Source organism: Hyperolius riggenbachi, chromosome 1 (assembly GCF_040937935.1).
Source record: "Hyperolius riggenbachi isolate aHypRig1 chromosome 1, aHypRig1.pri, whole genome shotgun sequence".
NCBI classification, from domain to species: Eukaryota; Metazoa; Chordata; class Amphibia; order Anura; family Hyperoliidae; genus Hyperolius; species Hyperolius riggenbachi.
Genome location: NC_090646.1, coordinates 186,079,044 through 186,098,396, shown reverse-complemented (window position 1 = coordinate 186,098,396; position 19,353 = coordinate 186,079,044). Strand labels below are relative to the sequence as shown.

The window sequence follows — 19,353 nt, the reverse complement described above, 5'->3', positions numbered from 1 at the left end:
GCAAATAGCCATTGAGCTCTGTGGAGAGCTCTGACTTCTGATTAGGTTATCTCAGCTGTATTGTGTTTTTCTTTTGCAGAGAACAGTTCAGGACAGGTCAAAAGTTCACTGCCTGTTCTGTAAAAACTTTTAAGGTGCCCATACACTTGCTCAATTTCCCACCGATAGACAGCAGATTCGATCTCTGTGATCGAATCTGCTGTGAAATCGATGCGCAAATGCTGACCGATCGACCGATTTCCATCCAAAATCGATTGATCCCGTCGATCTGCCCGCATGGAAAAATTTTGCTTGATCGCCAGTGGGTCGGGAGTGCGTCGATAGGAGCGTTCGAATGTCCGACGCAATACATAACCTGTTCCGCTGGCACGTGTCCCAGTGGTCCCTTCTCCGCGCTGGGCTCCGGCTAGCTTCACTCGCTTCCTGTCGCGGGAAATTTAAACAGTAGAGCGCCTTCTACTGTTTAAACTTCCCCCGACAGGAAGTAAAGTGAAGCTGAAGCCCAGAGCGGAGAAGAGACAGCGGAGACCGGGGGACTTGCACCAGCCTGATCAGCCTCTCAAAGTCGCAGAGAGCTCTGTCTTCTGAAGCTTGTTATCTCAACTGTCAGTCGTATTTTCTTTTTCTTTGCAAAGAAGGGTTCAAAAGTTCAGTAGCCTGCTCTGAAAATCATTTAGAATGCTGAGTAATGTGTAAACTGCAAATATTAGAGAATGATGCAATGTTATAAAAAAAACTATATAACTGAAAATAAAAATATGAGAATGTTTTTCTTTGCTACTAATGGTCTAGTAATTATCTGTACTATACAACCAATTCATTATATCATATTTTTTTTCCGCTTCAGTGTCTTTAAAAGCAGCCAATACCATGTGATTTACCGCATTGTTTCAGCCAGCCCTAGAAGCTGGCTACCGCGGCTTCTTGTCCCCTTTTGAAAAACGCAGATCACGACGGGAAGCCGACAATTGCCGTACCGCCACCCCCCAAACGAGATGTCACAGGAAGAAGACGAAGACGCCTGCCGTCCGTGTGAACCAGCCCTAAATTTCTAGGCTTTTACTCGAGTATATACAGTAACTTACAAATCTATTTAGCTTAAACTTTGTAATTGGTTTAGTCATACTATCAGCTACCATTTTGTTTGTAGAACAATTCTCTAGATCTATCTTGCCCACTTAGATCAGATGTAAGGAAATGGAAATTAATGTCAATATGTTTGCACCTCTGATGGCAAACTGGGTTCTTTGTGAGAGGTATCGCACTCTTATTGTCTTCAAGAATCTTTTCTGCCTCATACTGATATTCCAATTTTTTTGTGTGCAGTTGTGTAAGTTATAGACTCCCCTCTGTAAGAGTGGCTAATGCTTTATACTTGTATTCAGGCTCACTGAAAGTGCAATCATTGGTTGTTTATTTGACTTCCAAGCAATCACCGAGTGGAGGGAGTCAACACTGCACAAAACAAAACTCAGAGACAACGGGAACCCAAATGGTGCAGTACCTCACAAACAGGGAGACTATAGAAATTCAGACAAAATTTGTGCTCACAAAGGCAGGTTGCGTGAGGAGTAACCAACCACTGGAAGCAAGTGGAGATGTATAGATAGACCCAACTCCACTCAGGGGTGCAGAGGTTCTGGATAATGTTGTACCCTTATAAAAAGGCACAAGGTCCTCAAAAGTGGCCAAATACACCCCTCACAAGGAAGGTGAAAATGCACAAAGGGGTTAAGAGACTCTGTAACCGGTTTTGACTTGTATTCCTGCCGACTGAGAGGAATCCACCAGACACTAATGTAAATGAAATTATCAATAATTTATTTGTGACCGTAACATATGGTCAATGAGGATAAGTATCTCAATCAAAGAACTCCATTCACAAGTTCTCCATTTTGAATACACTACACATATATATGTTTATATACAGCAGCGCATCCACTTGTTTCATTCAGTGTTGTTGCCTATCCAGAGACCTATATGAGAGAGAAAAACATATGCACATAGCGCATGATCCTTAATGCACAAGTACACCCTGTGTAATCAATAACACACTGTGCAGGGGATTTCTGACACCACATGCAGGTTAGGGGTCACACTCCCCCCTTCGTTTCCCTGCTCACCAAAGGCAAACTTGAATACAGGCACATCAACACTCAACGACGGCTTGCTCTACAAAAATATAAAGACATCCGCCTCCACATAGCGTAAAACCTTCTTTAATATAGTTAAAATCCCTCATACATATATGCGTACCAAAAGTAAAAAGTAGTAAAGCATGTCTTATACATCAGCATACCGCTCTCCAGGCTTCCTCCCTGTAACGCCGGCTGCTTCCGTGTGTAGATGTCCTCTCAAGCGTACGTGTTCAGAATCTCCGCCCTACGCGTTTCGTCACTCAGTAGGCGTGACTCATCAGGGGCTCTGAACACACCGCACGCCACAGGGTTTAAATGTACACAGAGTGTCCGCCCATGCCGCCTCCCACCACGCTAGAAGCCCGACTAGGGTGTGCGTCATTGGCTTAGCCTGCGGGGAGGGCGGAAACCTGTTGGGCACATTCAAGCACAAAAATACGGAAAACAATCCCCCCATACCTATTCTCCCCATAAAGAACAATACGGAAATCCCATAACCCTACCTATATCTACCTATACAGAAATGGAGTCTTCTCCTAACTAGTACGGGCTGCATTCCGGAAACCTAGTACGCTGCATTACGGAAAGCTTTCTCCCCACGTCCAAATACAGCAGAACGGAAGGCATTATACATTGCCCCATACACGTTCAATTTTCCACAATGTCTCTGCCCACTTCCGGAATAAACACCAATGTAACCCTGAAGGCCTGAAATTTTGCGTGTTGGAGAAGTTGGCCCCAAGCTGGAGGGGTTGTAACCGACTAAGAGAGTTATCCAAGTTAGAAACAAGGTGGATCCACAAGTTGGGGTCGCTCACACCGAATGGCCTCAATATTGAGGTAGACATCAACTGCAGCCCGTACTAGTTAGGAGAAGACTCCATTTCCGTATAGGTAGATATAGGTAGGGTTATGGGATTTCCGTATTGTTCTTTATGGGGAGAATAGGTATGGGGGGATTGTTTTCTGTATTTTTGTGCTTGAATGTGCCCAACAGGTTTCCGCCCTCCCCGCAGGCTGAGCCAATGACGCACACCCTAGTTGGGCTTCTAGCGTGGTGGGAGGCGGCATGGGCAGGCACTCTGTGTACATTTAAACCCTGTGGCGTGCGGTGTGTTCAGAGCCTCTGATGAGTCACGCCTACTGAGTGACGAAATGCGTAGGGCGGAGCTTCTGAACACGCACGCTTGAGAGGACATCTACACACGGAAGCAGCCGGCGTTACAGGGAGGAAGCCTGGAGAGCGGTATGCTGATGTATAAGACATGCTTTACTACTTTTTACTTTTGGTACGCATATATGTATGAGGGATTTTAACTATATTAAAGAAGGTTTTACGCTATGTGGAGGCGGATGTCTTTATATTTTTGTAGAGCAAGCCGTCGTTGAGTGTTGATGTGCCTGTATTCAAGTTTGCCTTTGGTGAGCAGGGAAACGAAGGGGGGAGTGTGACCCCTAACCTGCATGTGGTGACAGAAATCCCCTGCACAGTGTGTTATTGATTACACAGGGTGTACTTGTGCATTAAGGATCATGCGCTATGTGCATATGTTTTTCTCTCTTATATAGGTCTCTGGATAGGCAACAACACTGAATGAAACAAGTGGATGCGCTGCTGTATATAAACATATATTGCTATAAGTGGAATCTTTTCACCTATTTCTGGCAGTCAGCTGCATACAAATTCATTGCATAGGAAGGGTGGTGAGCGCTGTATCTTATTGAACTACTACACATATATAACTCTAATCTTCTGATGTTCACAGCCGGTGCACTGGTAATAGCTGGGGAAGAAAGTTCAAGTTATATATAACTCTTATCAACAAGTACTTCTACATATATTCCACTTATGTTTACAATCATCAACGGCTATTCATTACACATATATCTGAGTACCATATTCTTTTGGCTGAAGCTTTGGCAGGAACAGGTCTACTGAGCAATTTCAGTTTTATTCAGTCTCTGTCCCTTGCTTCCAAGTCCAAGCTATATTGCTCAGCAAAACCTTCTCTAATAACTTGGCAATGGTACTTAATAACTTCCACATTTTAGAGTCAAATAATCTCTCAGGCCTGTTCTCCTGACAAAAACAAAGATTAAAAACCAAACAAACAAAACAAACATAAAACATCAAATAAAACAAACCAAAATATAATAAAACAAATAAAATGAACTAGAGATCACTTGTAATTAGCTCTGGTAAGCAAAAGCTCCTCCTTTCTTTCCTTAGGTCTCAAACCATATGAAATTCCAGTAAGTAAGTGCAGCAACTGGGTTCACAAAACTAGTTGACTTCTTTTCTTTATCAGATGCCACTCTCCTTAAACTGCAGTTCCTTTCCTTGAGCAAGTTCCACAGCAACTCAGCTACACACTTTCCTTTTCTTCTGGTAAGCTACCAAACATATGTAGTTTGACTTATTAATTCCCTTGTTTCAACACTTTCTCTTTTACAAGACTGGCACTCTGGCAGAACACCTGTTATGAAATATCCACTTTTACTGTTGGGATATACTTGTAATTAGCATGGAACTGAGGGTATGGCACTGTTAACTAAGAGGAGGCCCAAGAACAAAATAAAAGTCTGGCGACTGAACTACGCAGCCACTGAGGGTTTCAAAAAGGCCATACACTTTCTGGCAACACAGTTCAAGATACACTGGAATGACCCTGGATACAGTCTTAGTTTCTCAGACAAAAACAGTGCTATAACGCATGAATAAATTGTTCATCAATTTTAAGGTTACTGTTTCCGTAAATTTAAACTGGACAGGCAGATTCTGTTTGACCACTTCAATCAGAGTTTTTGTCACTCTTCATTCTGCAATCATCACTGAATTCTTTCTCTCTTTGTCTTTTTTTCTTACTTCTGCTCTGATCACTGACTGTGGCACCTTTCAATACCAATACTCTTACTTGTCTATCACTTCTGACTTGCTGTGTTACATTTGGATCTGTTTCCCAGCTATGGTCTATGTCACACCACTAAATTGTTAGCTGAAAGGCCTGTCCCGGTTCAGATTCAGTCCCTCTGCCGGCTACTATGTGTTGAGGTGAGTTCCTCCTCTCTCTTTTCCCCATAGCAAGCTTCCTGGTGCTCCGGGTCCCCTCAGAGCCACGCTCTCTCCGGTCTGTCTGCCCCTGTCATCGCCGCCAGACTGACTGCTGCGCCACAGAAGAGCTGGTTATAACCAGTTCTCCTCAATGGCTCTCCTCATGTCAGTCTGCTTTGCGCTCACTGCTCGAGCGCTGTAACTCCGCCCTGCCGCCACATATCTTGGTTGCCTTAGTGACTACTGAGAGTGCACGCGACCATCTGGTCGCGTGCACTACCTCTTCCCACAGCACACACAGCAGCTCTTCCCCAATCTGCCTGCCAGTCTGCGCAATACTCCTGAGTCAGCAGCAACTGTCTGTTATTTATACCTACCTGCTGACCAGAAGAGCATATATATATATATATATATATATATATATATATATATATATAGGTTACAGCTCTCAAGATAATAGAAAATTGATTTAAAAAAAAACAACAAAAAAGAAAAAAAGGGAGTTGGCTTACCTCAATGATGACAAATTCATGTAACAAATTAATTTTATTATGCTCTGGCAATGCGTTTCATGGGTCTACACCCACTTCCTCAGGCCAAATAAAATGCTGAAGGGTATTCTTAGCCAGTTACAGAGCGCCATTTTCAGTCAAGCAGAAACAAAATCCTGCCTGTCATTGGTCTGATATGGTCTTATAGGGGGCAGTATCAGGAATAAAACTTCATGTAAACTTTTACAGGGTCCTGCTTCTTGAGGCTTCTCAATGCCAAATTTATACTTTTTCCACCCCTAGGCCAAGTATGTTTGGGCTCCCCTTCCAAGTGCAGCAGCACCCTCCCATTCCATGTGCAGGCCCCTCTTCCATGTTTAACATTCATGTGTTTGCAGCCCTTCTCTTCCTTGTACAGCTCCCTTGGACATCAGATGCCCTCTTTCACGTGTATCTCCCCTTTTGCAGCCTTCTCTTCCATATGCAGCAATCCCTATTTCATTTCCAGGTGCCCCCTTGAGCTTCTGCCGCCCAAGGCCTGGGCCTTTGTGGCCTTTCCAGAAATCTGGCCGTAAGGCTTCGTTTAAAGGACTACGGAGGCAAACTAGTATAATCTATTTTTAGTCACCTGGGGCTTCTCCCAGCCCCTGTCAGCCATTTCAGTCCCTCGCCGCAGCCCCGGTCTTCCTCCATGTCCCCGCTGGCCACCCATAATGATCGCGACCCACCAGCGGGGTCGGCTCGTCTGCACCTATAGAGGCACTCGTGCCCACGGATCCACGTCATCTGGTGCGTACTGCGCCTGCACAGTAGTTGTGCGCAGGTGCAGTAGTTGAAGTACCGCACTGCCTGGTCGCGAACACTACGGACAGCCAGCGGGACACAGAGGAGGAGTGGGGCTGCTGCAAGGGACTGAAATGGCTGATAGAGGCTGGAAGACTCCCCAGGTGAGTAAAAACAGATTATACTAGTTTTGGGAGTCCTTTAAACTTGTGCAGTGAGCCCATGGCATTGCAGCCTGTACGAAATAGCTTTCTGCAATGCCATAGTATAAAAGAGGCATGAAGAAAGAAAAAAGTTATTGTGTTTTTTAAGAATGATTTCATGCTCATTGAAGTGCAATTCTGCAGTTCAATTGATTCTTAGCAGATTTCCTGCTGGAACTGATGGGCTTTGTGTGAAAGGAATCAATTACAATCTGATCAGATTGTAATCGGCTAGGCACATAAAAGAATTGTGTTTTGCTACCTTTGCATTAATCTTTTTTTTTCCTCGGACTAAAAATCTACTCAGCAGAACTGAAAAGGCTTGGTGTTTCTTTAACAGTTTCACAGCAAAAGAACTTTGTTTTTCTCACCAAAGCATAATTTTTAGCTGCATTTTAGCTAAGCTCCACCCATCAAAGAAAAAAAGCCCGGGCTTTTTTTCCCTGATGCTGTGCAGAGCATGATGGGATTTCCTATGTTGTTATTCACGTTGCCTAGCAACTGGGAGATGTGCTCAGGACACAGGACAGTTGGAACTGTGTCTCATGCTCCTTGTCACCTCCTTTCAACCAAAAAGATGGCTGTCATCATGAAATCAAACATTTGCCTGTTATTTTAAAACAGGGTGGGTAAGAGATTATATTACCTATCTATTTTAATTAACATAACTAATGTAACTTAATGACAGTATGTTTGTTTAGGCTGGAGTTCATCTTTAAGGAAATATTTATTGAAAATGAAATTCATACAAAAGAACAACACACAGTAAGTTTAATAGATCAGTAAAATATTGTGGCAATAATGTATCACAAGTATAATATAGTCAGGTTGTAGACTGAATACTAGCTATTATACCAGAGGGCAGAACTGTTACTCATTCACGTATCACATGACATGACATCATGGCCCATAAGCAATTCACTTTTTCTTCTTAGTTTTCTCCTAGGTGATATTTTCACACCTCTGTAATAAAATACATATCAAGCCACCAGTAAGAAAGAAAATTCTCAAAATGATTTTTGACTATTGTTTCACCTACATTTTGATACTTTTTTGAATACAAAATACTAAAAAGTCGTTTTAAAAATAAGTTGATAATGTATCTCCTAGGGCACAACTCAGCAGAAGTAAATTTGGGGGAGGGGGGAGGGGAATGGGGACCAAGGCCAATTCAATATTTGCTAGGTACAATTAACCTGACCCACACTATTGTTTAGAACAATTAATCACGTGACAAAGGTCATGCAAAAAATAGAAAAGGTCATTTATTGGTATTATGTAAAGCTAAAAAGTGTGCAGCAAAACACAGCATTAAAAGACAACAGCGCTGTTGCACATTACTCACACACAGCACGCTGATCAAGCAAAAATAAGTTGATAATGTATCTCCTAGGGCACAACTCAGCAGAAAACGTGAATTGCATATGGGCCCATGAATCTTTTTAATCTAAAAGCCTATTTTACCTCCAGGTATCGAAAGAAGCAATGTGCAGAGGGGCCATTTAACAGGGCAAGGGTAACTAGCCAATAAAAATAGAAATAGCATAGAACACTCCAAAAACACTCAGCTCCCTGTATTATATCACTAAATTTGGTACTATATTTAAATTCCCCCCATTATGCCCAAGTAATTATGAATCTATGGATAGTGTTCTCTTATATGGCCATAATCTCCTTCATTAGGTATATGTGTTCAATTCTAGCACCCATTCTCTGGTTCTCTAGGGGATTTCCAATTACCGGTGAGTGGCATGACTTTGCCACGCTCAGAAGATGGATCAATAAAGAGTGCTTGTATGCTTTGAAAGAATGTGGATTTGAATGCACCAAGATTTCCCACTTATTGACTGTGATAATGAGATCTTCTGTGCAAATTTAGATTTATGAACTTTTTCCCCAAATGTATGAGTGAGGGGCGATAGAGCAGTCACATCTCCAGCATTGAGAAGGATAGTCTGATAGCTTGGTATAAAGTTCAGCTGGTGATCTATGCCAGTGGGTAAGAATTTTATAATATTCTTCTTGGATAGAAGCACTCCTTGTGAGTAAGAAGAAAAGTATCTTCCCAGTGAATCTCTTCTCCAAGCACCTCTACCCCTTGCTTCCACTTATCTACAGATTTCAGAGGAATTTCTGTCATCTGACAAAAACTTATACATATTTGAGACAGTGGTCCATATGCAATTCACTTTTAACTCCTGAGTTTTCTCCTTGGAGATAATCACCTTCAATTTTAAATATCTTTTTAGCACTTTGCGATTGAAAAAGTGCCAAAAGTAGGTGAAACAATACTGTAAAAATTATTTAGGCGAAAACTCAGGTGAAAAAGTGAATTGCATATGGCCCAGTGTCTGAAACCGGAGTGGATTGATGGCAGATCTAATTCCATCATATCTCTGGAGAAATGCTGTTTAGGATGCCTTTGCATTAATCTGTTGACCCCATCAAATTAATTATTATATTTCTGATCAATTTTTGATAGTTTTTTTTAAAACTCCCTCCTTGCATGGCAATAATTTATCCTGTGCAGCAGCAAATTAAATATTGCAACCAAATTTCACCTGACCTCATTAATTTTCTCAAGAGCAAAATTTTATCAAAAGATCTTTTTCAGTCTGTAAAGTGGAAATTTTAAAAATGTTATAGTATCGATGGGTGACTTGCAAGAGTCAGCGTGAGTTAGCTCCAAAAATGCACTGTTGGGAGCTATGCATAAATACTGCACAAAAGAAACAATTCCTCTTTCAGAGCATTCGACGTCGCGTTATATCTCCATTAACCACTAGAGGCCCTCGTTTTTTTTAAGACGTGCGTCTTTTTTCTCGCTGATCTGGGAACTCGCTGAAATCTCGCGTTAGCGGCCTGTGCTTCCTCTTTTTCTCCCAGCTCGGAAAGATGGCAGTCGGCAAGAACAAGCGGCTGACCAAAGGCGGCAAAAAAGGTGCCAAGAAGAAGATGTGAGTAGAAATAGTGGCGGTGTATGGAGGGCGAGGTATCTGCGCGGCGGCTGGTGGTGGATGCAGGAGGCGGGGGAGAAGGATGGCTCTGATACCAAGTGGATAGATGCAGGCGTCCCGGCTTGCTGTCCGGCAGGTTACATTCATTGCAGGCCTGCCTGAGACTTCCTGCGCTGCGGTCCGTACAGAGAGCTGCAGACGTGGAGCGAGAGGACGGGCGAGCTGACAATTAGTGTCACTGCAGTAAAGCCAAGGTTGGGAAGCATGCTCTGTACAAGCAACGTGTCCATTCTTGTCACTGAAGACTCCAGCAAGATATATATGCTGTGCAGATAGTTCTGTGCAGAAGCCTGCAGCAATACCAATAGGCAGGTTGACTGCTTATTCTATCTAGCGCATTAAAAAAAGGTAGCATTCTCTTGACAGGACAGTTGGATATCCATGGGTTGCTTATACTTTGCTGCAGTCTTGTTTCTTACAAGTCATCACAAAGTTTAATGCACTTATAGGGAACCTAGAGTGAGAGGGATATAGAGGTAGCCATATGTATTTCCTTTTAAACAATGCAGACTTCCTGACTGGCCTGCTGACCCTCTGCCTTTAATAGTTTTAGCCATAGACCCTGGGCAATGTTGCAGATCAAGTGTTCTGACTGAAGTCTGGTTTGATTAGCTGCATGCTTGTGTCAAGTGTGATTCAGATGCTATTGCAGCTAGTGGCATAGCTAAGGAGCTGTGGGCCCCAGTGCAAAGATTACATTGGGGCCACCCAAGCACTCTATACATAACCATTGACATGGCTCACCAAAACCTGCTAAGAACATCCAGTGTCTGAGATGCAAGAAGGGAATGTAAAACAGTTTAATGACTACTATTCAAAGCAGCTATAAAAGTGATTACCAGCACTGGACTTATAGACTGCTAATGTTGTGGTTAAAGGGAGGCCCAAGGGCTCCGGTGCAGATGAATCCTCTGCATCTCCTATTGCTTTGCCACTGATTGCAGCCATAGAGCTCAGCAGGATAGCTAGGCAACTGGTATTGCTTAACCTCCCTGGCGGTCTATTAAAACTGCCAGGGGGCAGCGCAGCACTTTAATTTTTTTAAAAAATCATGTTGCTAGCCTAGCGCCAGCTACATGATAGCTGCTGTGCAGCGGCACCACCCCCCCTCCCTCCGATCGCTTCAGGCGATCAGCGCAAACAGGAAATCCCGTTCAGAACGGGATTTCCTGTTTGGTTTTGCCCGTCGCCATGGCGACGATCACCATAGGTGTTGTGACGTCATCGGGAGTCCCGATCCACCCCTCAGCGCTAATAGGCCGGGCTGCACAAGGGGTCTGGGGGGGGCGTGGGTAGTGGCGGCGATCGGGAAGTACACGCAGCTAGCAATGTGCTAGCTGCGTGTACCAAAAAAAAAAATTATACAAATCGGCCCAGCAGGGACTGAGAAATCCTCCTGCGCGGCATAGCCCGACCTGAGGTCTGGTTTACCGCCAGGGAGGTTTAAAAGGAAAGAATTATGGCAGCCTATCTTTAGGTTCCCTTTAAAGCCAATGGGTACCACATTAAAAATAAAAAAGTCAGATACTCACCTAAGGAGAGGGAACGCTCGGTCCTAATGAGCCTTCCCTCTCCTCTCTCGGTGCTGCGCTGGCTCCCCCGTTCGCGTCCGCCGCCGCAGGGACTTCGGGGGTCTTCGAGCGCACTTGGGCTTCCGAAGACTGGCCGCTCTATACTACGCACGTGCGAGTGCGTCATAGAGGGCGCTCGCGCATGCGTAGTATGGAGCGGCTCGTCTTCGGGAGCCCGAGTGCTTCCGAAAGCTCCCTTCGGCATGCGGAAGTGGCAGTATTTGACCGAACTGGTCGAATACTGCCACAGGGGATCCTACGCGGGACCGGCACCGGGAGAGGAGAGGGAAGGCTCATTAGGACCGAGCCTTCCCTCTCCTTAGGTGAGTATCCGACTTTTTTTATTTTTTAAATGGTAAACACTCACTTTAAAGCAGACCTGAGCTCAGAACTTCCTCCCTCTAAAATATATGCAACAACATTATAACCTATAAAGAAAAACCTTTCTTACAGTTACAGCTGATACAAATCCTGCAATAAATCTGTTGTTTACTTCCTGTTTTCATGGAAGCAGGCAGATTACCATCCTGGGTTTAACCTGCTGGGCGGTCTGGACGAGCTCAGCTCGTCCAGTACCGCCGGAGCCTGCCGCTCAGGCCCTGCTGGGCCGATTTGGCTCAAATAAAAAGCAGCACACGCAGCCGGCACTTTGCCAGCCGCGTGTGCTGCCTGATCGCCGCCGCTCTGCGGCGATCCGCCGCGAGCAGCGGCGAAAGAGGGTCCCCCCAGCCGCCTGAGCCCAGCGTAGCCGGAACAAAAAGTTCCGGCCAGCGCTAAGGGCTGGATCGGAGGCGGCTGACGTCGATGACGTCACTCCGCTCGTCGCTATGGCGACGATGTAAGCAAAACAAGGAAGGCCGCTCATTGCGGCCTTCCTTGTTTATTCTGGGCGCCGGAGGCGATCGGAAGATCGCCTCCGGAGCGCCCTCTAGTGGGCTTTCATGCAGCCAACTTTCAGTTGGCTGCATGAAATAGTTTTTTTTTTTATTAAAAAAAAACCCTCCCGCAGCCTGCCTGGCGATCTTAATAGAACGCCAGGCAGGTTAAAGGGAAGGTTCAGGGAGGGGATTAAAAAAATAAAAAAAAATTTCCACTTACCTGGGGCTTCCACCAGCCCGTGGCAGGCAGGAGGTGCCCTCGCCGCCACTCCGCAGGCTCCCGGTGGTCTCCGGTGCCCGACCTGGCCAGGCCGGCGGCCAGGTCGGGCTCTTCTGCGCTCCATTTCCTGGCACTTCTGCGTCCCACGCCGGCGCGCTGACGTCATCGGACGTCCGCCGGGCTGTACTGCGCATGCGCAGAACTACTGCGCCTGCGCAGTACAGCCCGGCGGACGTCCGATGACGTCAGCGCGCCGGCGTGGGACGCAGAAGTGCCAGGAAATGGAGCGCAGAAGAGCCCGACCTGGCCGCCGGCCAGGTCGGGTTGGGCACCGGAGACCACCGGGAGCCTGCGGAGCTGCGGCGAGGGCACCTCCTGCCTGCCACGGGCTGGAGGAAGCCCCAGGTAAGTGGAAATTTTTATTTTTTTAATCTCCTCCCTGAACCTTCCCTTTAACGATTAGCTCTGCCATGGCAGGCTGCTGACACAGCTAAGGGATCAAATTACAACTTGTCCTTAGTCAGATGATGGGGAATTAGTGTCATGAATTACCACCCTTTAGCTCACTATTTAGTCCCTATCATAGATGTAGCATGGGCAGCACGGTGGTGTAGTGGTTAGAGCTCTTGCCTTGCAAGCGCTGGGTCCCCAGTTCCAATCCCAGCCAGGTCAACATCTGCAAGGAGTTTGTTCTCCCTGTGTCTGCGTGTTTCCTCCGGGTACTCCGGTTTCCTCCCACATCCCCCCCACAAAAAAAAACATAGAGAAAGGTTAATTGGCTTCCCCCAAAAATTGGTCCTAGTTTGATACATACACTACACTAGACATGACTATGGTAGGGATTAGATTGTGAACCCCTCTGAGGGACAGTTAGTGACAAGAGTATGTACTCTGTACAGCGCTGCGGAAGATGTTGGCGCTTTATAAATACTTAATAATAGCATGTTTCTAAGAGTACCCGAGGCCAAAATGTATTTATAAAAAGTAAAAAGTACCTAGCTTTCCTTGCTGTCCTCTTGCCATTTGTGGACCGTCCATCTAATTGGGCCATACCAGTGCAGTGACACCAAGCAGCTCATGCACAAGTGGGGTCCGCCTTAATTACAAGTGCAGTACGGAAGCAATCGTGCTTGAAGAGGAATGTGACTCCGATCAGACTACAGACAAGCACAGACAAGGATGGCAATTGGTAGATTAGTCAGCATTTGTGTTATCGATTTCACAGCAGATTCGATCACAGTGGTTTATACTTACCTGGGGCTTCCTCCAGCCTCATGTAGACTGTAGGCTCCTTTGGTATCTGTCAGGTCGTGTCTGTTCTCCTGAAATCTTCTCCGGTAAATTCCCTGACTGTGCATCTGTGCCCTTGGCCATGTGCCTCTTTGGTTGTGCTCCAATGGCTGAAAGTGTCCTGAGCAATCACAAGCCTTAAAGTGAACCTCCGGACTAAAAATCGACTCAGCAGCACTGAAAAGGCCTGGTGTTTCTTTAAAGAGACACTGAAGCGAGACTAAATCTCGCTTCAGGTCTTATATATAGCAGGGGCACGTGTGCCCCTGCTAAAACGCCGCTATCCCGCGGCTTAACGGGGGTCCCTTCACCCCCCAACCCACCCCCCGCAAACCTGGGTCGGAAAAAGGTCGCTGGAGCTGATCTTCCTGGAGGCAGGGCTAACGGCTGCAGCCCTGCCTCCAGTCGCGTCTATCAGACGCGCATCGCCGCCTCTCCCCCGCCCCTCTCAGTGAAGGAAGACTGAGAGGGGCGGGGGAGAGGCGGAGGTACGCGTCTGACAGACGCGCATGGGGCAGGGCTGCGGCGGTTAGCCCTGCCCCAACCAGGAAGCGCTCCCCCGCTGCTCGGAGGGGGTTTGGGGGGACAGGGACCCCCGTTAAGCAGCGCTATAGCGGCGTTTTAGCAGGGGCACGCATGCCCCTGCTAGCTATGAGGTCTGAAGCGAGATCTATTCTCGCTTCAGACTCTCTTTAAGTTTCACAGCGTGAGAACTTTGTTTCTCTTATACAAGCATCATTTTTAGCTGCACAGAAGAAAACTGCCCGGGCTTTTTTCCCCTGATGCTGTGCAAAGCATGATGGGATTTCTGATTTTGTTGTTCTCGTTCTGCTGTTTTGGTGCAAATTTTTTTCTTTTACATTTTGAATTTAACATTTGAAGCCTAGTGTGTTCAGCTGGGAGCGGTAATCGGGACACAGGACAGTTGGAACTGTGTCTCCTGCTCCTTGTCACCTCCTTTCAACCAAAAAGATGGCTGCCCCCATGACAAAGATGGCAGCCCCCATGAATCACAAACATTTGCCCGTTCTTTTAAAACAGGGTGGGTAAGAAATTATATTACCTATCTCAGTGTTCTCCCCAGAATTTTTTTCCAGCCGGGTGGCATGGAATAGTAGCCGGGTGGGTTGAGATGAAAATGCAGGGCAACTCTGCTTACAGCATAGGAGGAGGTGAGAAGGTGAGCTGATGACAGCCGGGTGGCCACCAAATCTAGCCGGGTGGAGCACCCGGCTAAAAGAGCCTGGGGAGAACACTGCTATTCTAATTAACATAACTAATGTAACTTGATGACAGTATGTTTGTTTAGGCTGAAGTTCCCCTTTAAAGTGGACCTGAACTCTTGCACAGGACAGAATGAAAGCATCAAGAAATGCACCCTGTATGTATTTAGAGTTTAGCCGGTCTAATTCCCCCTCATCTGTGACTGAGCACAAGTTGTAATTTCATCCCTCAGCTATATCAGCTGACTGCCAAGAGCTAACACAGGATGTTAATGTCTGCTACTGTGAAAGCAGGGATTAGACACTGCAGATTTCTTGCAGGATTTGTATCAGCTGTAACAAATGTTATACTTCAAATGTTGTTATGCGATTGCTTATCTTTTAGAGCGGAGAGGAAATTTTGAGTTCAGTTCCTCTTTAACTACCTACTTAGGCCAAGGAGGCAAGTGACCAGGGCCACACATACCGCAACTACCAGGCTGACAGCAGGAGAACGGAAGGGCTCATTCTTGGCCCAGCATTGTCGCCTGAGGGATAGCGTCCTGATCCCCGTTGAGAGACATCCACCTAGTGTGTGTGTGTGTGTTTTAGTTCTGTGCATTGCAAATCTTACGTACATAAAAAATTCTGTCTCCCGTGTTCCTTATACTGATACATTTAAAGAGTACCTGTAGTGGGTAAAAAGGCCCCTGGAGGGGGGCTGCCTCAGGAGGGGGAAGCCTCTGGATACTGAGGCTTCCCTTGTGTTGTCGTCCTGGAATGTTATGCAGGTGCACTACGGTTTCCACCGCTGGGTCCCCTGAACGGTGTGTGCCTCACACAGTAGTTGCTTTCTGCTCGGGCTCTGGTGGAAGTCGCCTGCGCAGTAGATGCCAGAGCCCAAGTGGGAAGTTGATACTGCACCTGTGTGAGGCTTCCAGTGTAAATATTATGCTGGCAATGTCTCCAGGGAAGCCAGTCCTGGATCCCTGTGCAGAGGGTGGGGCGTGGGAAGTCTCATCATCCTGAGGCTTTCCCCTATCAAGGAAAGTGTTGCTGAGCCAAGCAAAGCGTCTGTACATCTCTTGTTCTGCACTGTCAACAGTAAAGCCACACACATGAAAGCTATTTCTTTGGGACTTTTGTTAGAGGAGCACTTCATTGCTCCCCTCTGCACACTGCGTGTCCCGTGGGTGATGTACATTGTGATAAGGCACACAGCATGTAAGAGAAATTACTGCTGTTACAACACCTCTGCTCTCTGCACAAATTAGGTGAGGAAGTGCATTGTGATTGAGTTATACAATATTCCCAGACCTTTTGGGACCGCCCTCCTAATCACTAAAATCTGGTGTTCAATCGCCTCCATGGCTTCACTTTTATATTCTAACCAAGCATGTACACTACATCAAACATTTGAAATTGGTCGCTCTTAGCTCAGTGAATTGTGCTGATGGGATGCCACCTGTGCATTAACCACTTGAGGACCAGGGGATTTTGCGCTGATCTGTGCAGTGTGGGCTCTCCAGCCCACAGCACAGATCAGCAGGCAGCCAGGGTGACCAGACTTCTCCCCGCCCCCCCCCTCCCTCTTTTTTGTTTTTCCCCCACTAGGGGATGTCCCAGGGGGGGGGGGAGGGGGTCTGATCGCCGCCGGCACTATGTGGGGGGGGCTCCTCAAAGCCCCCCTCCGCAGCGATTTCAGGCCTCGCCCCTTTTCCCTCCTTCCCCTGGGCGGCACAGGACGGAGATCCGTCCTGCACCGCTATCAGATGCCGGCGATCCCTGGCCAATCAGAGGCTGGGGATCACCAATCTCCTTTACAGCGCAGCAGCGCCGTATGATCTAAACAGCAGGGATTTCTTCCCCACGTGTTTACAATTGGCCTGCAAGCCTCGATTTGAGGCTCGCAGGCTGTTCACCGAGACGCCCTCCGTGAACTGACAAGGACGGCCCTTTCCATGGTAACACCACTTCGACCTGCCGACACCTATCGGCGGTGGTTAAGTGCATTCGTGTAATTTCCTCACTATGAAATATTCCACAGTGAAGCACTGGCTTCAACCCCCGATAAAACCCTCTAGGACAGTGATGGCTAACCTTTCAGAGGCCAAGTGCCCAAACTGCGACCTAACACCGACTTATTTATCTCCGAGTGCCAATGGGGGGTGGGGTTGCGCCGTGCGGCGTGCCGAAAAATGGGCATGACCATGATATTGTATGGGCGGAGCTAACGTAATGATGTAACAGCGAGGCATAAGAAAGCAGTGTTTCCGCCATGATGTGGTGAAACGAGGATTCGCATCATGGGTGTGCAGAAACTGTATGATGCTATTTATACCCGCCGTAACCCCAAAGCAGCTAATATAGCCAACTATGACCATTAAGGGCTCATTCACACTATGTGCTGCGCTGTCAGTTTTGACGCAACGCACATAATGTAAGATTCATATGGTAACATGAAAGTCAATAGACTTCCATGTTACCATTCACACTACAGGTGTGCGTTCCCATGCGTTACGTTGTAACACATCTGGGAACATTTTAACGCACAACGCATACGTTTCCTCGATGGGTACAGCTGCCGACGTCCACCCTTTAGCGCACCACAACGTGCATTCCGTGCGATCCCTGTGCGTTTGCAGCGCATGCATGAAATCGCATTCGTGCATACGTTCTGTAGTGTGAATGAGCCCTTAATAATAAATGCAGCAACAGTTACCCCAGACACCAGAAAATAAACGCAATGTGTGCAACATTTCAGCAGAAAATCTTGCAATGTGGGCCACATTTCCCCAGAAAACAGACGCGGCGGGTCGCATTTCCCCAGAAAACAGACGCGGCGGGTCGCATTTCCCCAGCAAAAAAAGTAATGTACTCACCTGACAGAAGTCTTCTCTCTCTGCTGGGCTCTGGCGCGCATCTCCCCCGGACGTTCCTTCTGCAGCTGAGTCTCCCGCGCTGCCGCTGACAGGCAGAGTGCAGGGCTACGGGAAGATGGCGCCCGAAGCCCTGTACTGGAGACAAATAGTCTCCAGTACAGGGCTTCGGCGGCTATCTTGCCGTAGCCCTGGTCTGCCTCCCGGGGGGCTGCGGGATCTGAACTGGTGCGGCGTCTAGTAGATGCTGCGGCCAGTTCATAAGCAGCGGTGGCGTGCCAGCAGATTAGGTTCGCCATCGCTGCTCTAGGATGATTGAGTGGAGACTGAAAGCCAGGCTTTCTTACTCCCAACATCAGTGCCTCAAATGCTCTTCTGGAGGAACGGTCAACAGTGTTCTCCCCAGAAATTTTTTGCAGCCGGGTGGCATGAAAAAGTAGCCGGGTGGAGCAAGATGAGAATGCAGGGCTTGTGCGTGTGTGTGCAACTCTTAGGGCGCGTTTCCACTTGAGCGGAATCTGCAGATTTTCACCGCAGGCGGATAGTGCGGGGAAACTCTGCCATAGGGTGCAATGGTAACGCCGGCCGAATCGCTACCGCTAGCGATTCGGCCGGCTTTTCCATCCGAATCTGCGCGGGAGGCTGCGGATCCCATAGCCGTGCTTTCCCCGCAGACGCGTGCCGCTCTAGTGGCTATCCGCGCCGCCGCAGAGCCCCCCCCAATACCCCTGCGCTGCATGGCCTATCAGCGCCAGGCAGCGCTAAGGGGTGGATCGGGACTCCCTTAGACGTCACAACGTCCATGACATCATCCCGCCCTGTCGCCATGGCGACGGGGGAAGCCCTCCAGGAAATCCCGTTCTTTGAACGGGATTTCCTGGTCGCCTATCGCCGGAGGAGCTGGGGGGATGCCGCTGAGCAGCGGCTATCATGTAGCGAGCCCTAGGCTCGCTACATGATTTAAAAAAAAAAAACCCGGCAGCGCTGCCCCCTGGTGGTTTTTAATAGACCGCCAGGGAGGTTAAAGAGCCTGAGGAGAACACTGGTCAAAAGTTCCCATAAACTCCTAAACCTTGTGGAAAGCCTTCACAGAAGTCAAAGGGTGGGCCAACTTTTAAATAATTGGATGTCATTAACCACTTCAGGACCCAGCCTTTATCCCCCCCCTTAAGGACCAGCGCTGTTTGAGATCTGTGCTCTGCAGCCCCCAGCACAGATCAGCGGGCACGCAGAGCGATCTTTTTTCCCCCCTATGGGGATGATGTGCAGGGGGGGTCTGATCGCTCCTGCCTGCAGGCATGTTGCGGGGGGGGGGGGCACCTCAAAGCCCCCCTCCGCGGTGAAATTCCCCCCTCCCTCTCCTACCTGTCATGCCCAGTGATCCGGGCTGCACAGGACGCTATACGTCCCCTGTCACATGGCGGCGATCCCCGGCCGCTGATTGGCCGGGGATCGCCGATCTGCCTTACGGCGCTGCTGCGCAGCAGCGCCGTACAATGTAAACAAAGCGGATTATTTCCGCTTGTGTTTACATTTAGCCTGCGAGCCGCCATCGGCGGCCCGCAGGCTATTCACGGAGCCCCCCGCCGTGAATTGACAGGAAGCAGCCGCTCGCGCGAGCGGCTGCTT

General features: G+C 47.7%; 1 protein-coding gene across 1 annotated transcript in view; it reads left to right on the top strand.

The window, feature by feature from the left end:
• The first annotated feature begins 9,513 nt into the window (after positions 1 to 9,513).
• Positions 9,514 to 19,353, top strand: part of RPS3A (ribosomal protein S3A) — a 28,205-nt gene continuing 18,365 nt past the window's right edge. Inside the window, exon 1 of the mRNA XM_068269675.1 lies at positions 9,514 to 9,624. Within this exon, the coding sequence (XP_068125776.1) occupies positions 9,563 to 9,624 (62 nt within the window). The 5' untranslated portion in view covers positions 9,514 to 9,562. The remainder of the gene's footprint in view (positions 9,625 to 19,353) is intronic.